The following is an 18,765-nucleotide window of genomic DNA, read 5'->3' on the forward strand; positions in this document are numbered from 1 at the left end:
TTTTTTTTTTTTTGATACACAAATGTGAGATTAATCTAGCAGAAAAGTTGCGCGATGCAAACACGCACTTTTGAACATAAATGTGTCGGTTAAAGCTGGAAATCTGACAAAGAAACACAGACGTGGTTGTGGCTGCAGAGGAGCTGTTGTGACCACCACCGAAAACAACTTAACCTATTGTGCTCGTTAAATCGAGGGAGAGGACAAAATCAAACAAACAAACAAAGATATCCTTGAAAACTCTGGACAGTATAAAGTAATCCCACTAACATCCTTGAACTACAATCGTGCTCATCTATCTTTATGTACAGCAGCGTGGAGAAAGTTACAGTTCATGTAGCATCTGTAGATGTTTTATTTCCACATGAATCGGACGTATTGATCCCCCCTCCCTCTAAATCCTGATGTTCTGCTTTTCAATCAACAAACTGTGTTTACCACCGTTTCTGGGATAAAAGGTAGCTTCCTAATTTGATGTGTGATCAGGAGTAATTCTGTTTTTGTATAAAATTTCTGATTTTTAGAGAAAGCGCTCAGCCAAAGATGAAATTCTGGAGCTTCACAGTAAAACAAGAGTGAAGTGAAGCAGCTGGGGACTCGTTTTAAAATCCAGCTCGCACCACCTCGATATCCTGATATTATTTCCACCCGCAACACGAGGTCGAGCTGCCACACTGAAGATTTCATCTTAAATATGTCTGTAATTTTTTTCAACTCAATTTGGGATCTTGGGGGCTTCCAGAGTCGTGGATAGGATCAGATGAGCTGCATTTATTAAACTGTATCTGTTGTTTCGTAACAATTTCAAAACAAGCTCCTTCAGTTCTACTTCTGCTGCGTCGGTTGTTTGAGAAAATGTAGCGACGAGGAGAGGAGATAATGACTGAATTTTTTTACTTTTGGACTCACAGTTCTTTAAGTCACGAGCTGGAATTGAACCAGAACTGTTGATGTTCATGGTCACGTTAACCTCGATCTTATTAATGTTTAGATAAACAAACACAACACAAGTCGTAGTACCTGTTGAAGTACCTTTCTTCGATTGAGACCAAACTGCAAATGAAGCAACATCGTCTGCAGCCTCAGCCACCTCCACCTCCACCTCCTCATGTGGTAATGTTGATTTAATGCTCATGTATGTGTGTTTCAGCTGGATTTGATTCTCTCAGCAGAATGGTCAAAGAGCTAAAAGATCTCACTGCGTAACGATGCGACGACCGTGATGCTCTGTGTCTGCTGGATCGTGTAAAACCAGAGGAGATTTATAAGAGGGTAATGTATCAGGGCTGAGTTTCTGTCAGCCTGCCGTGAACCTCTTCTGCCCTCTCATGTCCAAAACAATCACATAAACGCAGCTTCAGATACACCAGCAGCAGCAGCACTGACCTCCAGTAGACGAGGATGCTGATGAGCACGATCAGGCCGAAGACGGTGAGGGTGGAGATGACAGCCAGGGGAACCACGGCCTTCCTCTCTCGCTCCCTAATCGAGCCGACTCTCGACTCGTGGCTGCTGTTACTGGCGTCTGAGGAGAGAGAACAGAAAGGATAACGTTAAAGATACTGCAGAGAAAGAAGTCATCTGGAGTCTAGAGTCTAATTCTCCCTCCATCAGAGACCTATTGAGATTTCTAAACGACCTTACAGATTAATATTAGTTTTAAAAGAGTGAAGTATGTGAATAAATGCACCATGTGTAGACACTGTGACATTAGATGACTTTGGAAAAGGATGAACATTCATAGCATCAGGCCACGTTGCTGAAACTCACTTTTTCTGCCTTACAAACGTAGATAACATGTTCAATCAGCTCGACATGTGACAAACACACACCGAAACGTATGCAACGCTGCACGACGACCTGAAGTGACTCAGGTTTACATTCAACCAATGAGCTCATTCCTGCCTCCAGAGCAGCTTCACCTCCTTGAACTGTCTGAAGAACTAAAACTCTGGCATTATCAGATGTTAAATAACTCCTTCAGAAAGAAACGTGAAACCTATTCACAGGCCAAACGCGATGTACCGCGATTCCTATTCATCCACCTACGGCACAAACGCTACATCAAAAACATTCTAACCGCTGGCTCCACCACTTGAAAGAAACACAGAAACGCACACAGGCTCATAATCAAAAGTCCATCACAGATCAAACGACATCACATTCATCAAACCGGAGTCAATCAAGCTGCAAAGCTTTGACTTTGAATCATGGGAAAAGAAAACCTGACGGCTGAACCCGGCCTTGCTGAGCCGCTGAATCCTTCCTTTATCATCTGATAAACACTCGTATGGATGAAGATTTCTGAAGCTGAAGGTCAGGCAACATTTCAGTCCTGAGTTTAGGTTGGTTTATTTACACGCATGGTCACAGTCAGATCGAACACGACCCAGAACAAAAGATCCAAATCCAATTTATTTACTTGATAAACTGCCCAAAGCACTACAACAAAAACATCTTGATTACTTCTGTAGCCTTACCTACTCCTATATATTTCTGTATCATGATGTGTTGATTATTATTTCTGGCCTACATGATCAGTCACCAGGATGAGATGTCTGCAGTTCTGCATGTTACAGGCTTTACACCATATTGACACGTCTCTTTAAAACGTGCCACATCATTTCCACATGACTCGTTTATAACCGGACTGTCATGTCGGGAGGCGGCGTTAGAGCTGACAGGAAGCCAGCGACCGCCGTGTGAGTCTGTGTTTCAGCCTCTGTTAGTGCGAAACCACTGGAATTTTTGAGGAAACCTCGGGGCAGATTCCAGCCACGTCTGTGGCAACAAAAATGTATATTTTTTTAGATGAACTCAGCTGTATTTTAGCAAGAAAATTGGGTGTTTTAAACATGACCTTGGGACAAATTTCAGTTGTGTTTGTTTATATTTTTTTCAGGAATTCAGCCATGATTGCGGCAACTGAAACATGTATTTTAAGCCGAACCAACAGGTTTCTCTAGCTAAATCTAACCAGAGAATAAGCAAAGCGTTGTGACAAGAGAAAAATGAAAACTGAACCTTAAGAAACGTCAAATTTCAACCTAAGAAACAAACTTTTCTTATCCAGAAATGAACTATATATTCTGGAAACTGGGTTGACATGATTCAAGTTTTGAATGAAAGTAATCTTTTACACGTTCAGGAACTCGTTTTGTTTTTTCAGTAAGCTTTTCAAGGTCATGTCCGTAATGCAATTAATTGTGGGTAGTTAAATCAATGAAGTCTGCACACCAAGCGTTCCTTCCTCAAGTTCGCAAGGAATCTTCATTTTTGGATGCAGCCAAAGCTTCAAACAACACAGCTGAGGAAAAGCTAGAAATCTTGCATGCAGATCAAGAAGGCTGATGATCTGTCAAACCAGTCAATGATCTGAAGAAGATTCTAGAAATGTCTCAAAAGGAATTTGATGATTTTAAAATCTCTGAATTTAAAGAAAAAGTGAGGAACGATTCAGTGGAAACTAAAACTGGATCTTTTGAGGTTGATTAGGTTTCTAAGCCTGGCGAGCCAAAAGCCTGACTCATTGTGGTCCGATTTCTGCAGTTGAAGGACAAACTTACTATTTGGGAGAAAGCTGAAAAACTAAAACGAGGCATTCCCTCAAACTGTCTGGCAAAGGAGGCAGGTCGAGAGCGAGAGGGGTGAAACTGAACCACCTAACCAAAAACCCACCACAACAAAGGAAGGCCAACACTCAGAGTTTGTTCCCGTTAGCCTCCAGCAACAGGCATTCACACAGCACTTTGATTACTTAACCACTTCAAATAAGCTCATTGGGTTTTCTGCCTCTCTCTACACGACATTGTCATCTTTGTGTATCTGTACAAGCAAATGTTGAGGTTGTGACTCCTGATGAGCCTTTAGGACCTTTGCTCATCCCAAGCATATAAAATGGACTGAGCCCTGAATACTACCAACTCAGAAAAGTATATTAAAGAAGTACACAGAGGATCTAAAAGTTGCTACGGAATGATCATGACAATAAAAAGTACAAAACATTAAATGTCAGCACACAAAAGCCACCTATCAATAGATAAACCTTGACTGGGAGGCTGTTTGTCATAACTTACCTCTTCGGCACAATCTGACTCAGTTCAGCCGTGAATGGCTGGGTCTGCCCTGCTGACTAGTTCACTGAGAGCCTGTTGTGCGCTTTCTACTCTGTGCACCCTCAGAGGAAAACCCATTCACTCACACATCCAACCAACAGATCTTTGTCTGCCTCTCAGAAACTCTGCACACGCTGGTGATGATAATGGGCGAGGAGAAGAAATAAAAAAAGGCCGGGACAGGAGGTGGAAGAGGTTATTCGTTTCGATGTTGTGACTTAAGAAACAAAGTGACTCAAAGAAGATCTGATGAGAATTAAGGACAAGAAAAAAAATAATTCTACTTTAAGTCCCCACTGAAAAGATTTTAAATCAAGCGATGAAGCTGTTAACTTAAGGATGAAGATGGATTTCTTTGTGTCTGGCTGTCAGACAGTCCGAGCAGCAGATGTGGAAATGCACCGTTAGGAAAGATACGATCGTATTTTCAACAACCACATCTGTGTTTTTGGCCAAAATAATACCATCAGCTCAGGGACTGACTTCAGCTTCTGTTGTTTCTGAAATAAGTCTTGTCAATTTAATTCATACAACCCAAAAACCACATATATAGAAAATATATAACTTATGCCTACCTTTATCCCCCCTTCACTCATTCAGATAAATGGAAGACTTCAGGAGACTTGAAACTTGCTGCAGTTATATTTCTGCCGTCACTCCCTTTATTTTCCATTTGTTTCATGTTCTCATGTTGTAATGCTGCACACATTTTCAAAAATACTCTGCTTATTGTGCTCCAATGACAGTGTGCAGCATTCACGAGCTCTGTCGCTGGAAACTCAAAACTTTAAGGCCATCTATATGCAACATAAACTGATGTATGTTTTGAGCCTGTATACAGAGCAGTGCAGTCACAGACAGAAAGCTATGGGGTGTGATGGTGTTGGAACCAGTTGAAGCTTTGGAGAGCTTTGCTGCACTCTGGTGGCCGTTACAGGAAACATCTGAGCAGAGAAGACCTCCACATCTGGCATTAAAATGAGGATGAATTTAAATACCATCATCAGCAAACTTACAGTGACTTAAAAGGATTTCGGGCACTACGGATCGCTGTCAGGATCATTGATCGCTTCTGTTTTACAATCTCATTATGAGTGTAGTTTTGTAAAATCAACATCTGTAGACATTTGTATCTTTTTTTGCCAATTATCTTGTGTGGTCTGTCCTCTTGGAGAGAGGGTGGGTTAGATATGTTCACACTTCTTCCTAATCATTTTTCAACATGAAATGAGAACTTACTGTTTTCTTATCCACTATTCTTGTGTTGGCTTGTTAGTTTACAGTCTTTAAACTGTATTTTTGTTGTTGCGCTACACAGGAGTTTGTCCTCACTTGAATCGGGGGTCTAAAGTCAGAGGAAGCTGACTGTAAATCCCACTGAGGCAATGTGGTTGTGACTTTGGGTTATCTAAATTAAACTGACTTAACTTGACTTTATTATAGCTAAGAAATAAGAGCATTTTGCTTCAGTTGTTATCAGGAGACCTTGACTTAATGAAAAAACAGTGGAGGTGCACTTGGAAAAAGCATTCTCATCGGAACAGATTATCTATATACAATGTACAATAGATTTATAGATTCTTATGATGTGTATTCTCACATTCAATAACATTTTTCAAAAGTGCCTCTTGTATTGTAACTGTATTTGCCATACTATATTGTTTAACGACAAAGGTTAATAAACTGTTAAATATCCTGCCTCCATTATATATTGTTTGGTGGTGACCATTGCTAATACCACTGGAGAGTCATTATAAATGTATCACATATCATAATGTATTAATTCAGAAAACCGGTCCAGGTTGTTCCTCCCAGACTCTCAGAACACCTGCTGGGTTTGGTTCCAGCCCTTCACAACAACCCTGAGGAGAACAAGTGGTTTCGAACATGGGTGGGTGACCGATATTAAAAATGTAAGTTTAAAGTGATGATGAAGTGATGGCGCGTTTTTAACGAAGTTACTGGATCCTGTTGGGTGACGTTGCACCTTGCATGCATGATTTTCTCATTAAAAAAAATGAGAAAAAACAAAAAAATGAAATGTAGTTTTGTTGTTGAGATGGTGGATTAGTCATCGTTATGATGTCCAGAACTCTTCCCGATCCCTTGGCATTTTGCAGGTGTAATGCAGATTTGTTTTGCCCCTCGGACGGCTTTTTTACCTGCGACTGGTTCCTCTTCCTCCGACTCCCTTTCAGTGCGCTCGGGGATACTGAAGTCAGAGGACGTCTCGTTGTCGTACAGGCCTTCACCTTGCCCTGAGCCGCTCTCCTCCTCCCCGCCCAGCGACAAGGGTGAAGCCGAAGTTACCGCAGGAAAGGTCGGCGTCGCTGTGTCTCCTACCTCCGAGGTGACGGCACTACCACTCTCACTTTCAAAATAAAATGCAGAGGAGTGTTCGTCCACATCATCAGGGTTTTGGCCTGACGCAGAGGTCGTAGACGGGGGGCTGGTGTTAGTGATTTTGGGTGAGTAAGGGAACGCGTTCTCTCCAGAGGCCGAAGTTTGAACCCTGTCCCATTCCTGATCTACGCCTTCCTGGGAGTCAGGGAACAGGGCCGAGCCAGAGGCACTGCTGCTAGTGTCTAATGCCTGTCCCTCTGGGGTGGGGGTGAAGGGGGAAGCTGAGGGTGAGGAAGGGAGGGGAGAGGTTTGTAGGGCGGAGTTCCCGTCTGATGGCGAGAACCAGGGATCCCTGACGCCAGACGCTGTGGCTGCAACAGAAATGGGTAGGTCACTATAGGTGACTTGGAGAAGGTGGGAGTGTGAAGAGGATGATGAGGGAGAAATAGCACTGTGGTCTAAAGACAGACCATCAGAACCCGCTACAGACAGAGAGCGCAGAGGGCTGTCAATACCACCACCAGAGACTGAAGGGAAGCCAACGCTAGAGTACAGCTCTAAGCTAGCAGAGTCCCAGGCTGAGGACGGCAGGGGTACATGAGAAGAGGCATGCAACCAGGACGAGGACGCAGACGGCTCCAGAGAGCAGCCACACATGGGGTCCACGTCACTAGCTAACGGAAACCCATCACCGCTGACCTCAGGGAGAAAAGATTCTAACTTGCTTCCTGTGGCGTACCTTGAGTCCTCAAACCCGACTGAGAATGACCGGGATAAGCCCGGAGTTGTGCCGGAAAGGATGAAGTCACTAGAGAGGATGACTGAAGGCTGGAGGGTGGGGCTGAGAGACAGAGAGACTGTTGAGAGGGACGGATCCCAGGAGGATTCAGACGGCTCGACGGCGACAGTGGTGCCAGACGGATCCGGCACCGTTTGGAGAGGAGGGGTATCGCTAAACAGTGAGGGGTCACTCGAGGAGACCGATGAAGATGAAGACCCAGACAACAAATCACCATCGCTTTCATTATCACTGAACCCGAAACCGGGGGAGACAGGGTTAGTCTCCCGACCAGACAGAGGGACTGAGGGGTGAGGGAGGTGAGGCAGGGTGGAGGCGGGGAGCGTGAGGGTTGAAGGAGAAGCTGGGTCTTTGCTAGACAGCGGCGCAGTAGCGGCATGCTGGGAGTCCGATGCGGAGGCAGACAACACAGGCCAAGACGAGGAGGGAGGGTCATGCAGGCAGGTGGAGGGGGCGGCGCCGGGGTCCGCAGTGTCACACAGAGGGGGGGAGGCGAAGGAAGAGGAGGAGGAGGAAGAGGAGGGGAGGACAAAGGGGCGCTCACCGTTGGACAGCGGCTGTGTGGTCTGCAAGAGAACACCACTCAACCGAACAGAGGCCGTGGTGGATGAAAAATTGGGCATGCTGGGACTTGTGGGCCTACGTGGAGCAGCTGCAGTTGATGATGAAACCGTGGTGGTTGAACCTTCAGCCTGGATCCCTGGAAGACCTCCTGCAGACAGACCTACATCAGTAGTGGTGTCTTCATTCACGGGGCGCGCCAGGCCTCGGTCTGTCTTGGCCCGGATGAAGGATGATGATGTCGTTGTGCTACTCAAGTCGCTAGTACGAGACCTCGATGTGGTTGTGGTTGTGCTGAATGAAGAAATACTTTTACCACCTTTTGTCTTTGCGCTGGTGAAGGTAGCAGTGGTTGTACTGACACCACCTTTTGTTTTTTCAGAGGAGTCCTTGGGACTGATGCCTTCGAGTACACCATCTGTCTTTGGAGTGGAGTGTAAAGGAGTGGCGCTGGTGGAAGTGAAGGCTCCCTGGCTTGTTGGTGTTGTTGTGAAATAAACAGGAGCATTGCCACTAAAATCAGCACTTCCTCTGGTCTCTGGTGACAGGGCGACCTCCGGTGGACGTGTGGAGGTACTGTGGCGTGCTGTCTCTTCAGAACGGCCATGAGCTTGACCAGAGTGGGTGGATCTGGCCGAGAGAACCGGATCTGTGGTAGTTTTCCTCTGCACAGATTCAGTTGTTGTGCTCCTGATGCCAGGGAGAGGTAAAAGAGGTAATCCAGAGGTCGTGGTCCTTGGAGAGGTTGTAGGAATCCAGGCCTGATCGTAATCCTCCGTTGGGACTGGTTCATTCCAAGACAGATTGGGGTTATAGTAGTCCTGTTGGTGAGAAAAAGGATAATTGACAGAGATCAATAACACTGATAGGCTGAAGGCTGCTTGTAATTACACCAAATAAAAGTAATCCATAAATCCCCTCAAATGCATCCAACTAAAGTAATGAGCCTGTTTTGAAAATGTGAGGAGCAGAAAGTGCAATGTTTGTACTTTGTTACTTCCCAATGTCTGATGCTAGCAGGGTACCTGCAGTGTCAGACTTAATGCATAAGCATAGGACCACTGACCAGGCTGCTGGGTTTTAAGTATTGTGAGTGAGAAAAGGTTACAGCAGTCAACAATTAGTATGACGTGTTCGAAGAATCGTAGAAGGTTTCCTTACCTCAGTGTCAAATTCATCTGAATCTGGATCCAGTGCATTTTCTGGAGAAAGAAAAAAGGCACAGGTTGCATCATTAGTTACACAAAACAAGAAGTTTATTCATTTCCTGATTACTTTGATTATTTTTCAGTTGTATTTATGTTGCTTCAAAAACTAATGCCAAAGAGCAGAAACATGACAAAGGGCAAAACAACTTGAAAACAGTTTCATGAGAACATCACAGAGAGGAAAAGGCAAACCGACGCTGTGTTTCTGGATGTTTTTAGAAAACACTTTGATCCGTTTTGTTGTATTAAACCTAAAAAACTTGAAATCTGAATGTGTGTGAAATGAAAAATGGAAGAGAGGAAAAGGTTGAACACACCACCTCAGGCAGTATGTTGGCTTTATGATACTGACAAACACTTTGCATGCAACACATCAGACACATTTGGACGTTCATGCATGGATTCCCCCAAAAGACGCAAGCAAACACAGAAAACCCCTGAACAAAAAGCATTTGCAATTAATCATTTTTCTGTTTCATCCGTCTTGTAAAAAAAACAAAAAACAGATGAGCCAAGAAAATTAATTTGAACCGACAACTCTCAGCTGCTTTCCTCTGATTGTCTGAACGTTTTGGTGTTCGACCTCCACCCGTCTGTCAGCTGAGAGGGATAAAACAAACTCACTTTAGCAAATTGCAAATGCCACAAATGTTGACCGAGCTCAGACGCACAGCACACAGCGGGCATGTCAGGGGGGGCAGGTGGTGGTGTGGCTCTTACCTGTCTGAGTCACACATCACGGAGACCAGATCAAACTGGTTTGTGAAGCATGAGGTGAGGTTTTACAAGTTTAATGAACTGGGTTTGAGGGAGATGACTCAGGGTTTGACGCAAAAGGGCGCAAGTGTCTAAAAACGAACTTTAATTAACAACGGAAGTGATATTTCATGAGGATCCTGAATGGAATCAAGAATGACAGGAAAAACATTTAATTCTGAGCTTAAATTATTGGGTGATTAAAAAACAAAGTGGCTTTAAAACTACAAAGATTTGCATGTTTTTCTTCATAGTCAGATAAACAGAATACAACTGATCTGATAAACGGATTTGATTGGGGGAAAAAAGAATATATAACATAACATTGTTCTTATAAAACGGACCAACACTTCGTATGCTCAGCTGACAAACATAAAAAAGTAAACCATCACCCATTCATGCAAGCTGACACTGAAATAGGATGCAGGGGATGTTTTTCTTTGTAACAAGACATATTAGTTTATTCAATATAAAGTTCAGTTAAAATACAAAGTTACTATGATTATCATTCCAATCCATGTTATACAAAATGCTTCTGCACACATGCAAACATTTCTCTTACTGTGACAGGCAGAAGGACAGACGCCACACAATGAAAACAAAACAAAGATGGCGACTTTGTCTTCCCACGTGACACGGAGGGACACAACAATGACCCCTTGACCCCCACACCAAGCATGTTCTTTCATCTTAGAAATATATAGAGAGAGCAAGTTTGAAAAGTACACAGACAGACTTCTGAAACAGTTCAAAACAGAAGAAGTGTGTGTGTGTGTGTGTGTGTGTGTGTGTGTGTGTGATTAAATCCTCAAAAAACACAACATATAAACCCCAGAGTGGAAAACAGGGAGGATGAAGAGTGAGCTACAGAGGAAGAAAAACAAAAAGAAATGTCTGTTGTCTCATTCAGAGTTCAGAGGGAGGATGAGTGGGAGGATGAAAGTGCTTCTACAAGAACAGAAATGTGGCTGGTGATTAAAAATACGGACATAAAAACCCATTTTTTCCACTATCGGCATTAGCTAGGCTAGCAGTTTCCCATCATTTCCATTCTTTGTGCTAAGCTAGGCTAAACCAGACCGCTCTAACGGACGCACAGCGATGAAACTGACATCCACCGTCAGACTTTTCTCTTTACATTCAATTCTTCATTTCTCACGACATAAAGATTGTCAGTTAAGGTGTTAAGTTAAAAGCTTTGGTTATTACTCTTTAATATGGCAGCCGCTCTAAGATAAAGAAAGAAATAAAAGAGTGTAGTGCATAAAAAACGTCAGCTGTTTGCCTTTTTAAATCACAATATTGAGACTTTAAATCAAAATCTGGACTTAAATCGTATGTAAATAAATTAAGTGCAACCACGTAAAACTTCTAATATATAACTTTGAGATGTTCAATTAAAATTATGACAATTTAAGACAAAACTAAAAAGCTAATATCTTGATTGATCATTTTGACTTAAAGTCACAAGTTTACCATATCATATCTTTATTTAGCTTTTATAAAGCTCATTACTTTCATCCTCATTTTTTAATTTTTCTTGTCGTCAATGTGCTTCCACAGCTGTGAATCTTCCTCTACTCTTTATCATTTTTAAAAGTTTTACTGCTCAGCTCTAAGACGCCAAAGGAATAGTTTAAGGTATTTGAGTCTTAATTAAAAAAAAGTGACATAAAATTGCAGCTGAATGAAAAATATCTGTACAGTTCATCTGCCGAACTCTACGCTCGGTCTCGGGCACGGTCGCTCTTACCGGGGTCGTCGATGGGCATGACGACCGTCAGCAGGTCGCTCACACGTCCGTACAGACCGTTGGTGCAGACCGCCACCACCTGGACCGTGTAGCTGGTGTTGGCCAACAGGTCGTCGAGTATCGCCCCCTGGTGGAGGGAGAAGACATCACATCAGCTTTGAAGCATCACTGACAGTGAATCATTCCTGATATTATGAACTTGTTAACTCTCTCTCACCACATCCTGGTCTCCGTCTGTCAGGTACACAACGGGGGCAGCACTTTCTACGTTGGCCAGTCGGTAGGTGACGGAGTATTTCTCGATGCTGGCGTCGTACACCGCCCGAGGACGCTCCCACGTCACCAGCAGGCTGGTGAGGTTGTGTGGCGACGCCTGGATGTTCTCCGGCTCTGAACTGCACACTGACAGAAGGGGAAGAATAACTTAAGTTACAGATGCTTTACACAAAAACATCAGTAGAGAAGCCCACAGATAAAAAAGTCCTTTGCTAAAGGCTCATGATGATGACGATGATGATGATGATGATGATGTTATGTGGACCCATGGACGACTGGCTGCTACTTAATGGAAATACAAATTCAGAATACAGAATCTCCAAGCTAAATCATTTAAGATAAAAAAAACAGATGTAAATCACATCAAGGACTCTTGAAGTTGTTTCTTCCCGTGTTTTTCAGAGTCCTCTCTGATTCTGGGTCAGAGTTGAGATTAGAGCAGGAGAGATAATGCAGATGACAGACACTCTGTGGATTAACACAGATTAAAAGAGGTTGGGGATCGATGACAATAAACAGGAAGAGGCCCCATCTACCCAAACACTGACACACTTCCTCCTCTCACTGGCTTTAACCTCTGACTGGACCTTTATCCTCTTTGACAGATCAAAGTGAAAACGTTCAGAGCTGCTGCGATGGAAAACAATCTGTGGTGAAAATCTGCAGCAACACATGTGCAAACTGACTTTTTCAAGCAATCAGAGACGTGCGGTCGCCAGCCAGGAAACACAGTGACAGAGAGTCTGTTTCGAGAAGAGGAAGCTGACGTCTGTGTCTGTCCAGCTGCAACCACTAGAGGGCAGCGTGAGCCAAGAGAACCTCAGAGGAGAGGTGAAAAATCAGGTGTTAATCTGCCCTCTGAAGGGTTTTCTTCATCAGAAATTGTACAAGGCAGCTCCCATTGACTTTAAAACTGCTGGCACTGAAACAAGATTCAGTGACGTAATGATCCCTCCTTTGTTTTTAGGTTTCTTGGAGGGAAGTTGTGTGTTTGACCCACCTAACGACCCCAGGTATGTCCTGATGTGCGCTGCTCCAGCCCTGTTCGAGCAGCACACCCACAAACAACACTCGAACAGTTCCTACAGCTTTATATTCTGAAGCAGTGGCCACGAAAAAGCTGCTTAATTTGACGTGTTAGGAGTGAGAACGGGTCGAACACCCATCTGCACTTTTGACGAAATGACTGTAGTTTCTCAATATCTTCTACTTGATGCTCCTCTACTTTTGTTTTTTTTATTTTATTTATTTATTTCTAGCTAGTATGTAACTAAATCAGTAATCAATACCATTTCCTGTTGCTGGCAAATTAAATTGAAGCTGGTATTTCCCATGAGAATAAGCTAGATCAGAGGTTTTTGAACATCTGTGCTCATGTTTTGTTGTTTTCATTTATAGAAATCAAGGATATTCCACATTTAATCTGATAACTCACAAAAATGTGTATTGAATTTTATTTACTGGACCTAATCCAACACTCAGTCATGATCCTCTGGCCGCTAATGTCAGAACAAGCCCTTCCAAAAACCACTGATCAATGTGACTTCATTACCAGTCATCGAATAAAACCACTGAGCGGCATGAAAAATCGATGGTTGACCAAGTCGACCTCCTGTCATCGTCACTGAGATTACATTTGGGTCACTGGAGTTCTATTCTTATCTCTCTGTCATTTTTTCCCCATCACTTGATCCACTTGTCTCTGACCGTATTTAATTAGCTTTAACATGGGATTCGTCATACAAGGGGTCACACTGAGGTCTCAAACCAGACGGGTGAGATGTTGTAATAATAACGAATATAAAGACGGGCACTGAATAAAAAGCTGAGACTCAACCACCAACACATTGTGGTGGAGAGTCCGGCAGCAGCTGATGTGCCGATTTTGGACACGTACCTGGTGTGAGGACCTCCTCGGTGCCGGTGTAGGAGGAGAACACCTGACCCATGAACTGCTCCTGCTGCTCCCTGTAGTTGTTCTGCAGGTAGTCCATCAGCATCACGTATCCGGCCTGCTGCATCGTCATCACCTCGCAGAACATCTCCAGCTGCAACACAGGAGACACGACAACACAATCACCTCACAATATCAGCAGTTCAGATCATTCAACCCAACGAGTAAACAGTTTGTCTGAGGAATGTCTTGTTTTTTCAAAGAACATTCAGTTTATGATAAAAAACAGAGCAGAGTGGAGAAGGTGAGTGATTATTTTTGATTGATTGATTTGATTAATTGGGTCTCCAGGAGAAATGTTTTGCGATTCAACACATGAGTGAAATATTTTCTGTACATTCACTGAATTGACTGATCTTCTTCTATAAACTTTCACAATGACAAGCTAAAGAGTGATTATTTAAATTGTTTTAATTGTGCAGTTCTGAAAATGTGTCACATGGAAGAAAACTTTAAAAACACAAACGTGTTGATACAATCTGAAGACAAGAATCTGATAAAAATAAACTCTGAAAGTCTTCAGGACGACAATAAAGTAAAGAGAGTAAATCATCCACAACACACAGCAGCGGCTCTCTGAGCGGTCTGGAAGTGAAGGAGCCGTGAATCATGCTGGATCGGTCCTGCTGGCTGCCTCCGTACCTGTCCAGGTGAGTCACTTCCCCTTGGTTACACAACACCCTGACTCACAAAGACTCAGCGCAGCAGCACAGCCTAGCTGAGAGGCAATTAAGGCCATTTGCGGTTGTTAAAGTCGTGACTTTAAACTATTAGCCCTGGCAACTCGACAGGAGCTGGAATGTCAACCAGCTGAGACACGTCACAGAGGAGCTGGAGAATCCTGGAAGCCTGCAGCCGCCCATGAACAAGCTGCAGTGGTTAGGACTCTATCTTTACACAATGTAAAAATACCTTATACAAGTCCTGCGTTCAGTAACCCACCGACTGACAATCACACATCTATTATGAGCTCAATTAAAGTTTTGAAAGTGAAAGTACAGACACGGTCCAGGGTTCAAGTCCGACTTGTGGCCCCTCTATTGACAAAGTGCTGGTAAGTTGTTAAACTAGATTGTTTGATACATCAATGTGTGTTTTTAATGCTGTCTCCGGTCTTGGGGATCTAGTTTATAAGCAGCCAACTAGCAAAGTCAAGTCGTCCCCTACCAAAGACTCACCAGATCAATCTGAGGGGTCGTCAGATGATTAATGTGAGAGAAAAGAAGGAAGACAAAGTTCTGATAAACACATTCTTATTAAATGTCTGGACTTTTAGCTTATCTTTGCTTTTTTACCTACAGATAAAATCTGAAACATAAAGGGGAGCCATCTATTGTCCAAACGTATGCGTGTGTGTGTGTGTGTGTGTGTGAGAGGCCTCCAGCCTTCAGACAGCAGCGTGTTAAGAGTGAATGAGTCCAGTGGAAGATGACGATTGAGCCTCAGCAGGCGTCACATGAGAAACCTTTTGTGTCCTCACATGTTTGTGCAAGTATGTGTGTGCGGTTAAGTGTGTGTGTGTGTGTGTGTGTCCATGTGCTCCAGCTTAAACACCATAAAGATCTTTTGTGAGCTAATATTTGTTGGATGTATTGACTGCTTCTGTATGGCTGTCAATCACTAGCAGCCTAAGGGCAGTCTACACACACACACACACACACACACACACACACACACACACACACACACACACACACACACACACTCTGTTGACAGCCTGCCTCACCCATCACTTGTGTGTTTCCTGAGCTCTGGTATGATAATTCCTCCTTTCAGTTCTTAGAGCACGTTTTCTAAAAGGTTGTTTACGGACATTTCTGTAATTGTGTCACTCGTCTTTTCATCTTGGACAAAAGGCACGAAGTTGACGTCTGACTCTTAAAGGGCCACGCAGAAATGGTTTCTGCCCTGTAGCTAGCCACTGGTTTCAGCCTTACACACCAGAGACGCTCACCAGTTCACCACTTCATCTGAATTACACAGCACGTCTGCTAATGTCGTGAGAAACTGTTCCACTTTTCTTTATTACATTACTGAGTTTCAACAACAATTCACAAAGGAATGGACACTTTTATAATGAGTGTGAGAATCAGCATCAGTATCCTACATTAATAAAGATCTGTCTGTCAGGTGACACAACTGATCAAACCAAAGGTAACTTTCCACCTCTGCCTACCAATTTCACTGCATTCACACACAATCGTTTGGGATTCTTTCCTAATTAGTAACCAGATTGTGAGGATTGTGACTGACTGACTGAATTATACCAACATTCAGTCAAAACATTCTCACTTTTCAGTCATTATTTCAAGTTCAGCCTTCATAGAAATCAAGGAAGAAAATAATTAAGGAGGAACACCGAGTGACCCCTTGCAAAAACTACAAACAAAAATACTTAACAGTCTCGAAAGACGTTTGAATCGAGCGTAAACAACCCAACAAACTATGACCTTGTGTCGTAATAACCATTCTGCGCCTGTTCACTTTTACTACCAGGCAGATTAACAAATCATTAAGATGCTGAACATCATCACCTGTTCGTCGGAGATGACCGCCGTGTTCTTGAAGACGATCCACTCTACAGTCTCGCTGCAGGGCGGCGTGGTCAGGGAGCCATTGTAGATGAAGTATTTCTCCGTGGAGTTTGGCAGAAGACCTCGCAGGGCGAAGGGTGAAACCTCGGCGCTCTTTCCTAGACGGTTGACAAGACAGTTTTAAAAAAAGCAAAACAGAAGATGAAGAGGCAAGAGAAGAGAAGAGAAGGAAGAAGAATCTGACGTACCAAATCTGCTCACGCTGTTGATGCCGTCTATGATGGCAGCGTAGTTGATGTTGTCTTCAATGCTCGTCTGTGAAGAGAAAACCAGCATAAATGACTCTGATCGATTATCTATAGATGGAAATAATTCCTCCACAGTTTAACAGGCTCAACATCAGGAGGTCAAAAATCACCATCTTCAAATACTGTATTTTAAATATATGACAGAATCAAATAAACCAGGGGTCTCGACCTGTGACCTGTTCATCTACAGTGCAAAACTGTGGTCATTTTTCAGCACTTGCAGACAGCAGATCTATTTTAACATCTCCGGGAGGAGTTTCATTCAGTTGGTGGGAGGACTGGACAAGATCGAGCACACTGGCTGCACAACCTCCAACTTCTCAGAGGGAAAACAGCTCAACTCCTCTCCCCTCATCAACGTTATCAGGTTCTGCATTGTGACTTTAAATCTGACATATAGCCAAACAGCTGCTTTTGCTTTTCGCTCTGACAACAAATTAAAAGCCATCCTCCTGTCAGTCAACTCTCCTGACTCTCCCAATTCTGTGTCCAACCGCTGGGAACACCAACTACCACAACATGTCCAGTGCAAGGTTTAAATAAGCAATATTAAAAACTAATGTGCAGACCGATGTTTACTTCTGTATTTTAAATTCTTTTTAAATATGAAGAAAAAATATGCAGAGGAGCTGCCAGGTGTCTGCCAAGAAATAAGGAACAAATGTAAAAGTCTAATGCAATATAACTAGCTTAAAACTAATCATATAACATTTCATACAAATGGCTGTTTACACTTTTCTACTGTTATGTTAGAAACAACGTTAATATAATCCCAACTGTTTAAGATATACATTTATAACACATGCATTCACTCATTTCCACTCCTCCTTTAAGCTAATTAGCCTGTTACTTTTTTACTACTACTTTTAGCTTTTAACAGTTAGCCTACTTTTAGCTAACTATCTTCATTGTTTATCCATTAGCCTACATTTAGCGATCTAACTCTTTAGTACATCTGACCAATATTTTTATCTTATTATACCAAATGTTAAATGTATTAAAGTCTCCCTCCAGACAGTGTTTCTTCCCAGCGGTCTTTCTCAAACACAAAACTGGGGCGTGGTTGGTAGTTTGAGTACCATCCTGACCTGACTGCCGTTAGCATGTATTAGCGATAGCATCGATATTAGCATGGACACGCAAAAGCATGAATATTAGCCTGGACTGTACATTAACAGCCACTGCATGACTTCACTGTTAATCTTTCCCTCCGCTCCGTCTGACTCCATCTACCTGCTCCACCTGACTCCATCTACCTGCTCCACCTGACTCCATCTATCTGCTCCACCTGCTCCACCTGTCCGCTCCGAGCACCGCCGGCATTCCCTCGCTTGCTATCGCTCGACCAATCACACACCGCTCTGTTTCTTAAAGGAGCCGCGGCCATTTTCCAACATTTGTTTACAATAACTTCCGGGTAGAAAACATCTGCGTCACGCATAAAGACCCGAAGACACGCCCCTTTTTCAGTTTGCCCGAGGAGGACCTAATTTCAGAAACACTTTGTTTGCTAGTGAATGAAGAGACAATAATATTTTGATCCTGTTTGAAATCAAACAAGATTTTTTTTTTTTTTTTTAAAAAACAACTTAAAAAAAAGACTTTGTAAACTGATGCTTAACAAGGACAAGCACAAAATTTATTGGTCAATAATTTTAACTGTATTTATTACTTTAAGTTGAAGAGCTCAATCTAGAAAGAAAGTACTGGGGCCTGACCTAAAGCTAAATATTTAAACTTTTTATCCATTAGTCTTTATTTTCACAAACTATTCTAACTTTTTGTCCACCACTTTGGGTTTTAATGTCAACTGTTTATGTATAAATTACATTAAGTCATTACTTTTAGCTAACTTCAACTGTTTCTGTTACTTATACTAACTATTTGAACTGTTCATCTACACTTTTGACTAACTGTTTGGGCTTCTGCTCACCTGCAATCTATTTTTTATACACTCAGTGGCAAAACTTTACCTGCCTTTGAAGTGTTACCTTTAAATCTTGCACTTTGGCAGCTGCAACTGTACTGTAAGTAGACCTGGTTACAGGAATCTGCAGCTGTATGTGTTAATTTGGGTTGTAGTAAAAGTGCTGTGGTTTCTTTGGGATTCCTGAATATTGCCTGACACTAACAGGCTGGTGGTAAAGCTTCATGAGAA

At 42.9% G+C, this 18,765-nt stretch overlaps 1 protein-coding gene across 7 annotated transcripts in view; it reads right to left on the minus strand.

The window, feature by feature from the left end:
* The window catches only part of ptprz1a (protein tyrosine phosphatase receptor type Z1a), a 68,779-nt gene that overhangs the window by 15,908 nt on the left and 34,106 nt on the right, over positions 1 to 18,765 (minus strand). For 3 of the 7 annotated variants that reach the window (XM_037106102.1, XM_037106104.1, XM_037106103.1), the window contains 8 exons: positions 16,548 to 16,614; positions 16,300 to 16,457; positions 13,709 to 13,859; positions 11,753 to 11,937; positions 11,536 to 11,662; positions 8,980 to 9,020; positions 6,278 to 8,639; positions 1,387 to 1,525 (listed from right to left, as the gene is read on the minus strand). In XM_037106102.1, coding sequence (XP_036961997.1) covers positions 1,387 to 1,525; positions 6,278 to 8,639; positions 8,980 to 9,020; positions 11,536 to 11,662; positions 11,753 to 11,937; positions 13,709 to 13,859; positions 16,300 to 16,457; positions 16,548 to 16,614 — 3,230 coding nt within the window. Of the gene's footprint in view, positions 1 to 1,386; positions 1,526 to 6,277; positions 8,640 to 8,979; positions 9,021 to 11,535; positions 11,663 to 11,752; positions 11,938 to 13,708; positions 13,860 to 16,299; positions 16,458 to 16,547; positions 16,615 to 17,802; positions 17,990 to 18,765 lie in introns of those variants that run through there. The other 4 variants (XM_037106107.1, XM_037106106.1, XM_037106105.1 and 1 more) reach the window with 4 other exon arrangements.

This window comes from Acanthopagrus latus, chromosome 8 (assembly GCF_904848185.1).
Source record: "Acanthopagrus latus isolate v.2019 chromosome 8, fAcaLat1.1, whole genome shotgun sequence".
In the NCBI taxonomy this organism is placed as follows: domain Eukaryota; kingdom Metazoa; phylum Chordata; class Actinopteri; order Spariformes; family Sparidae; genus Acanthopagrus; species Acanthopagrus latus.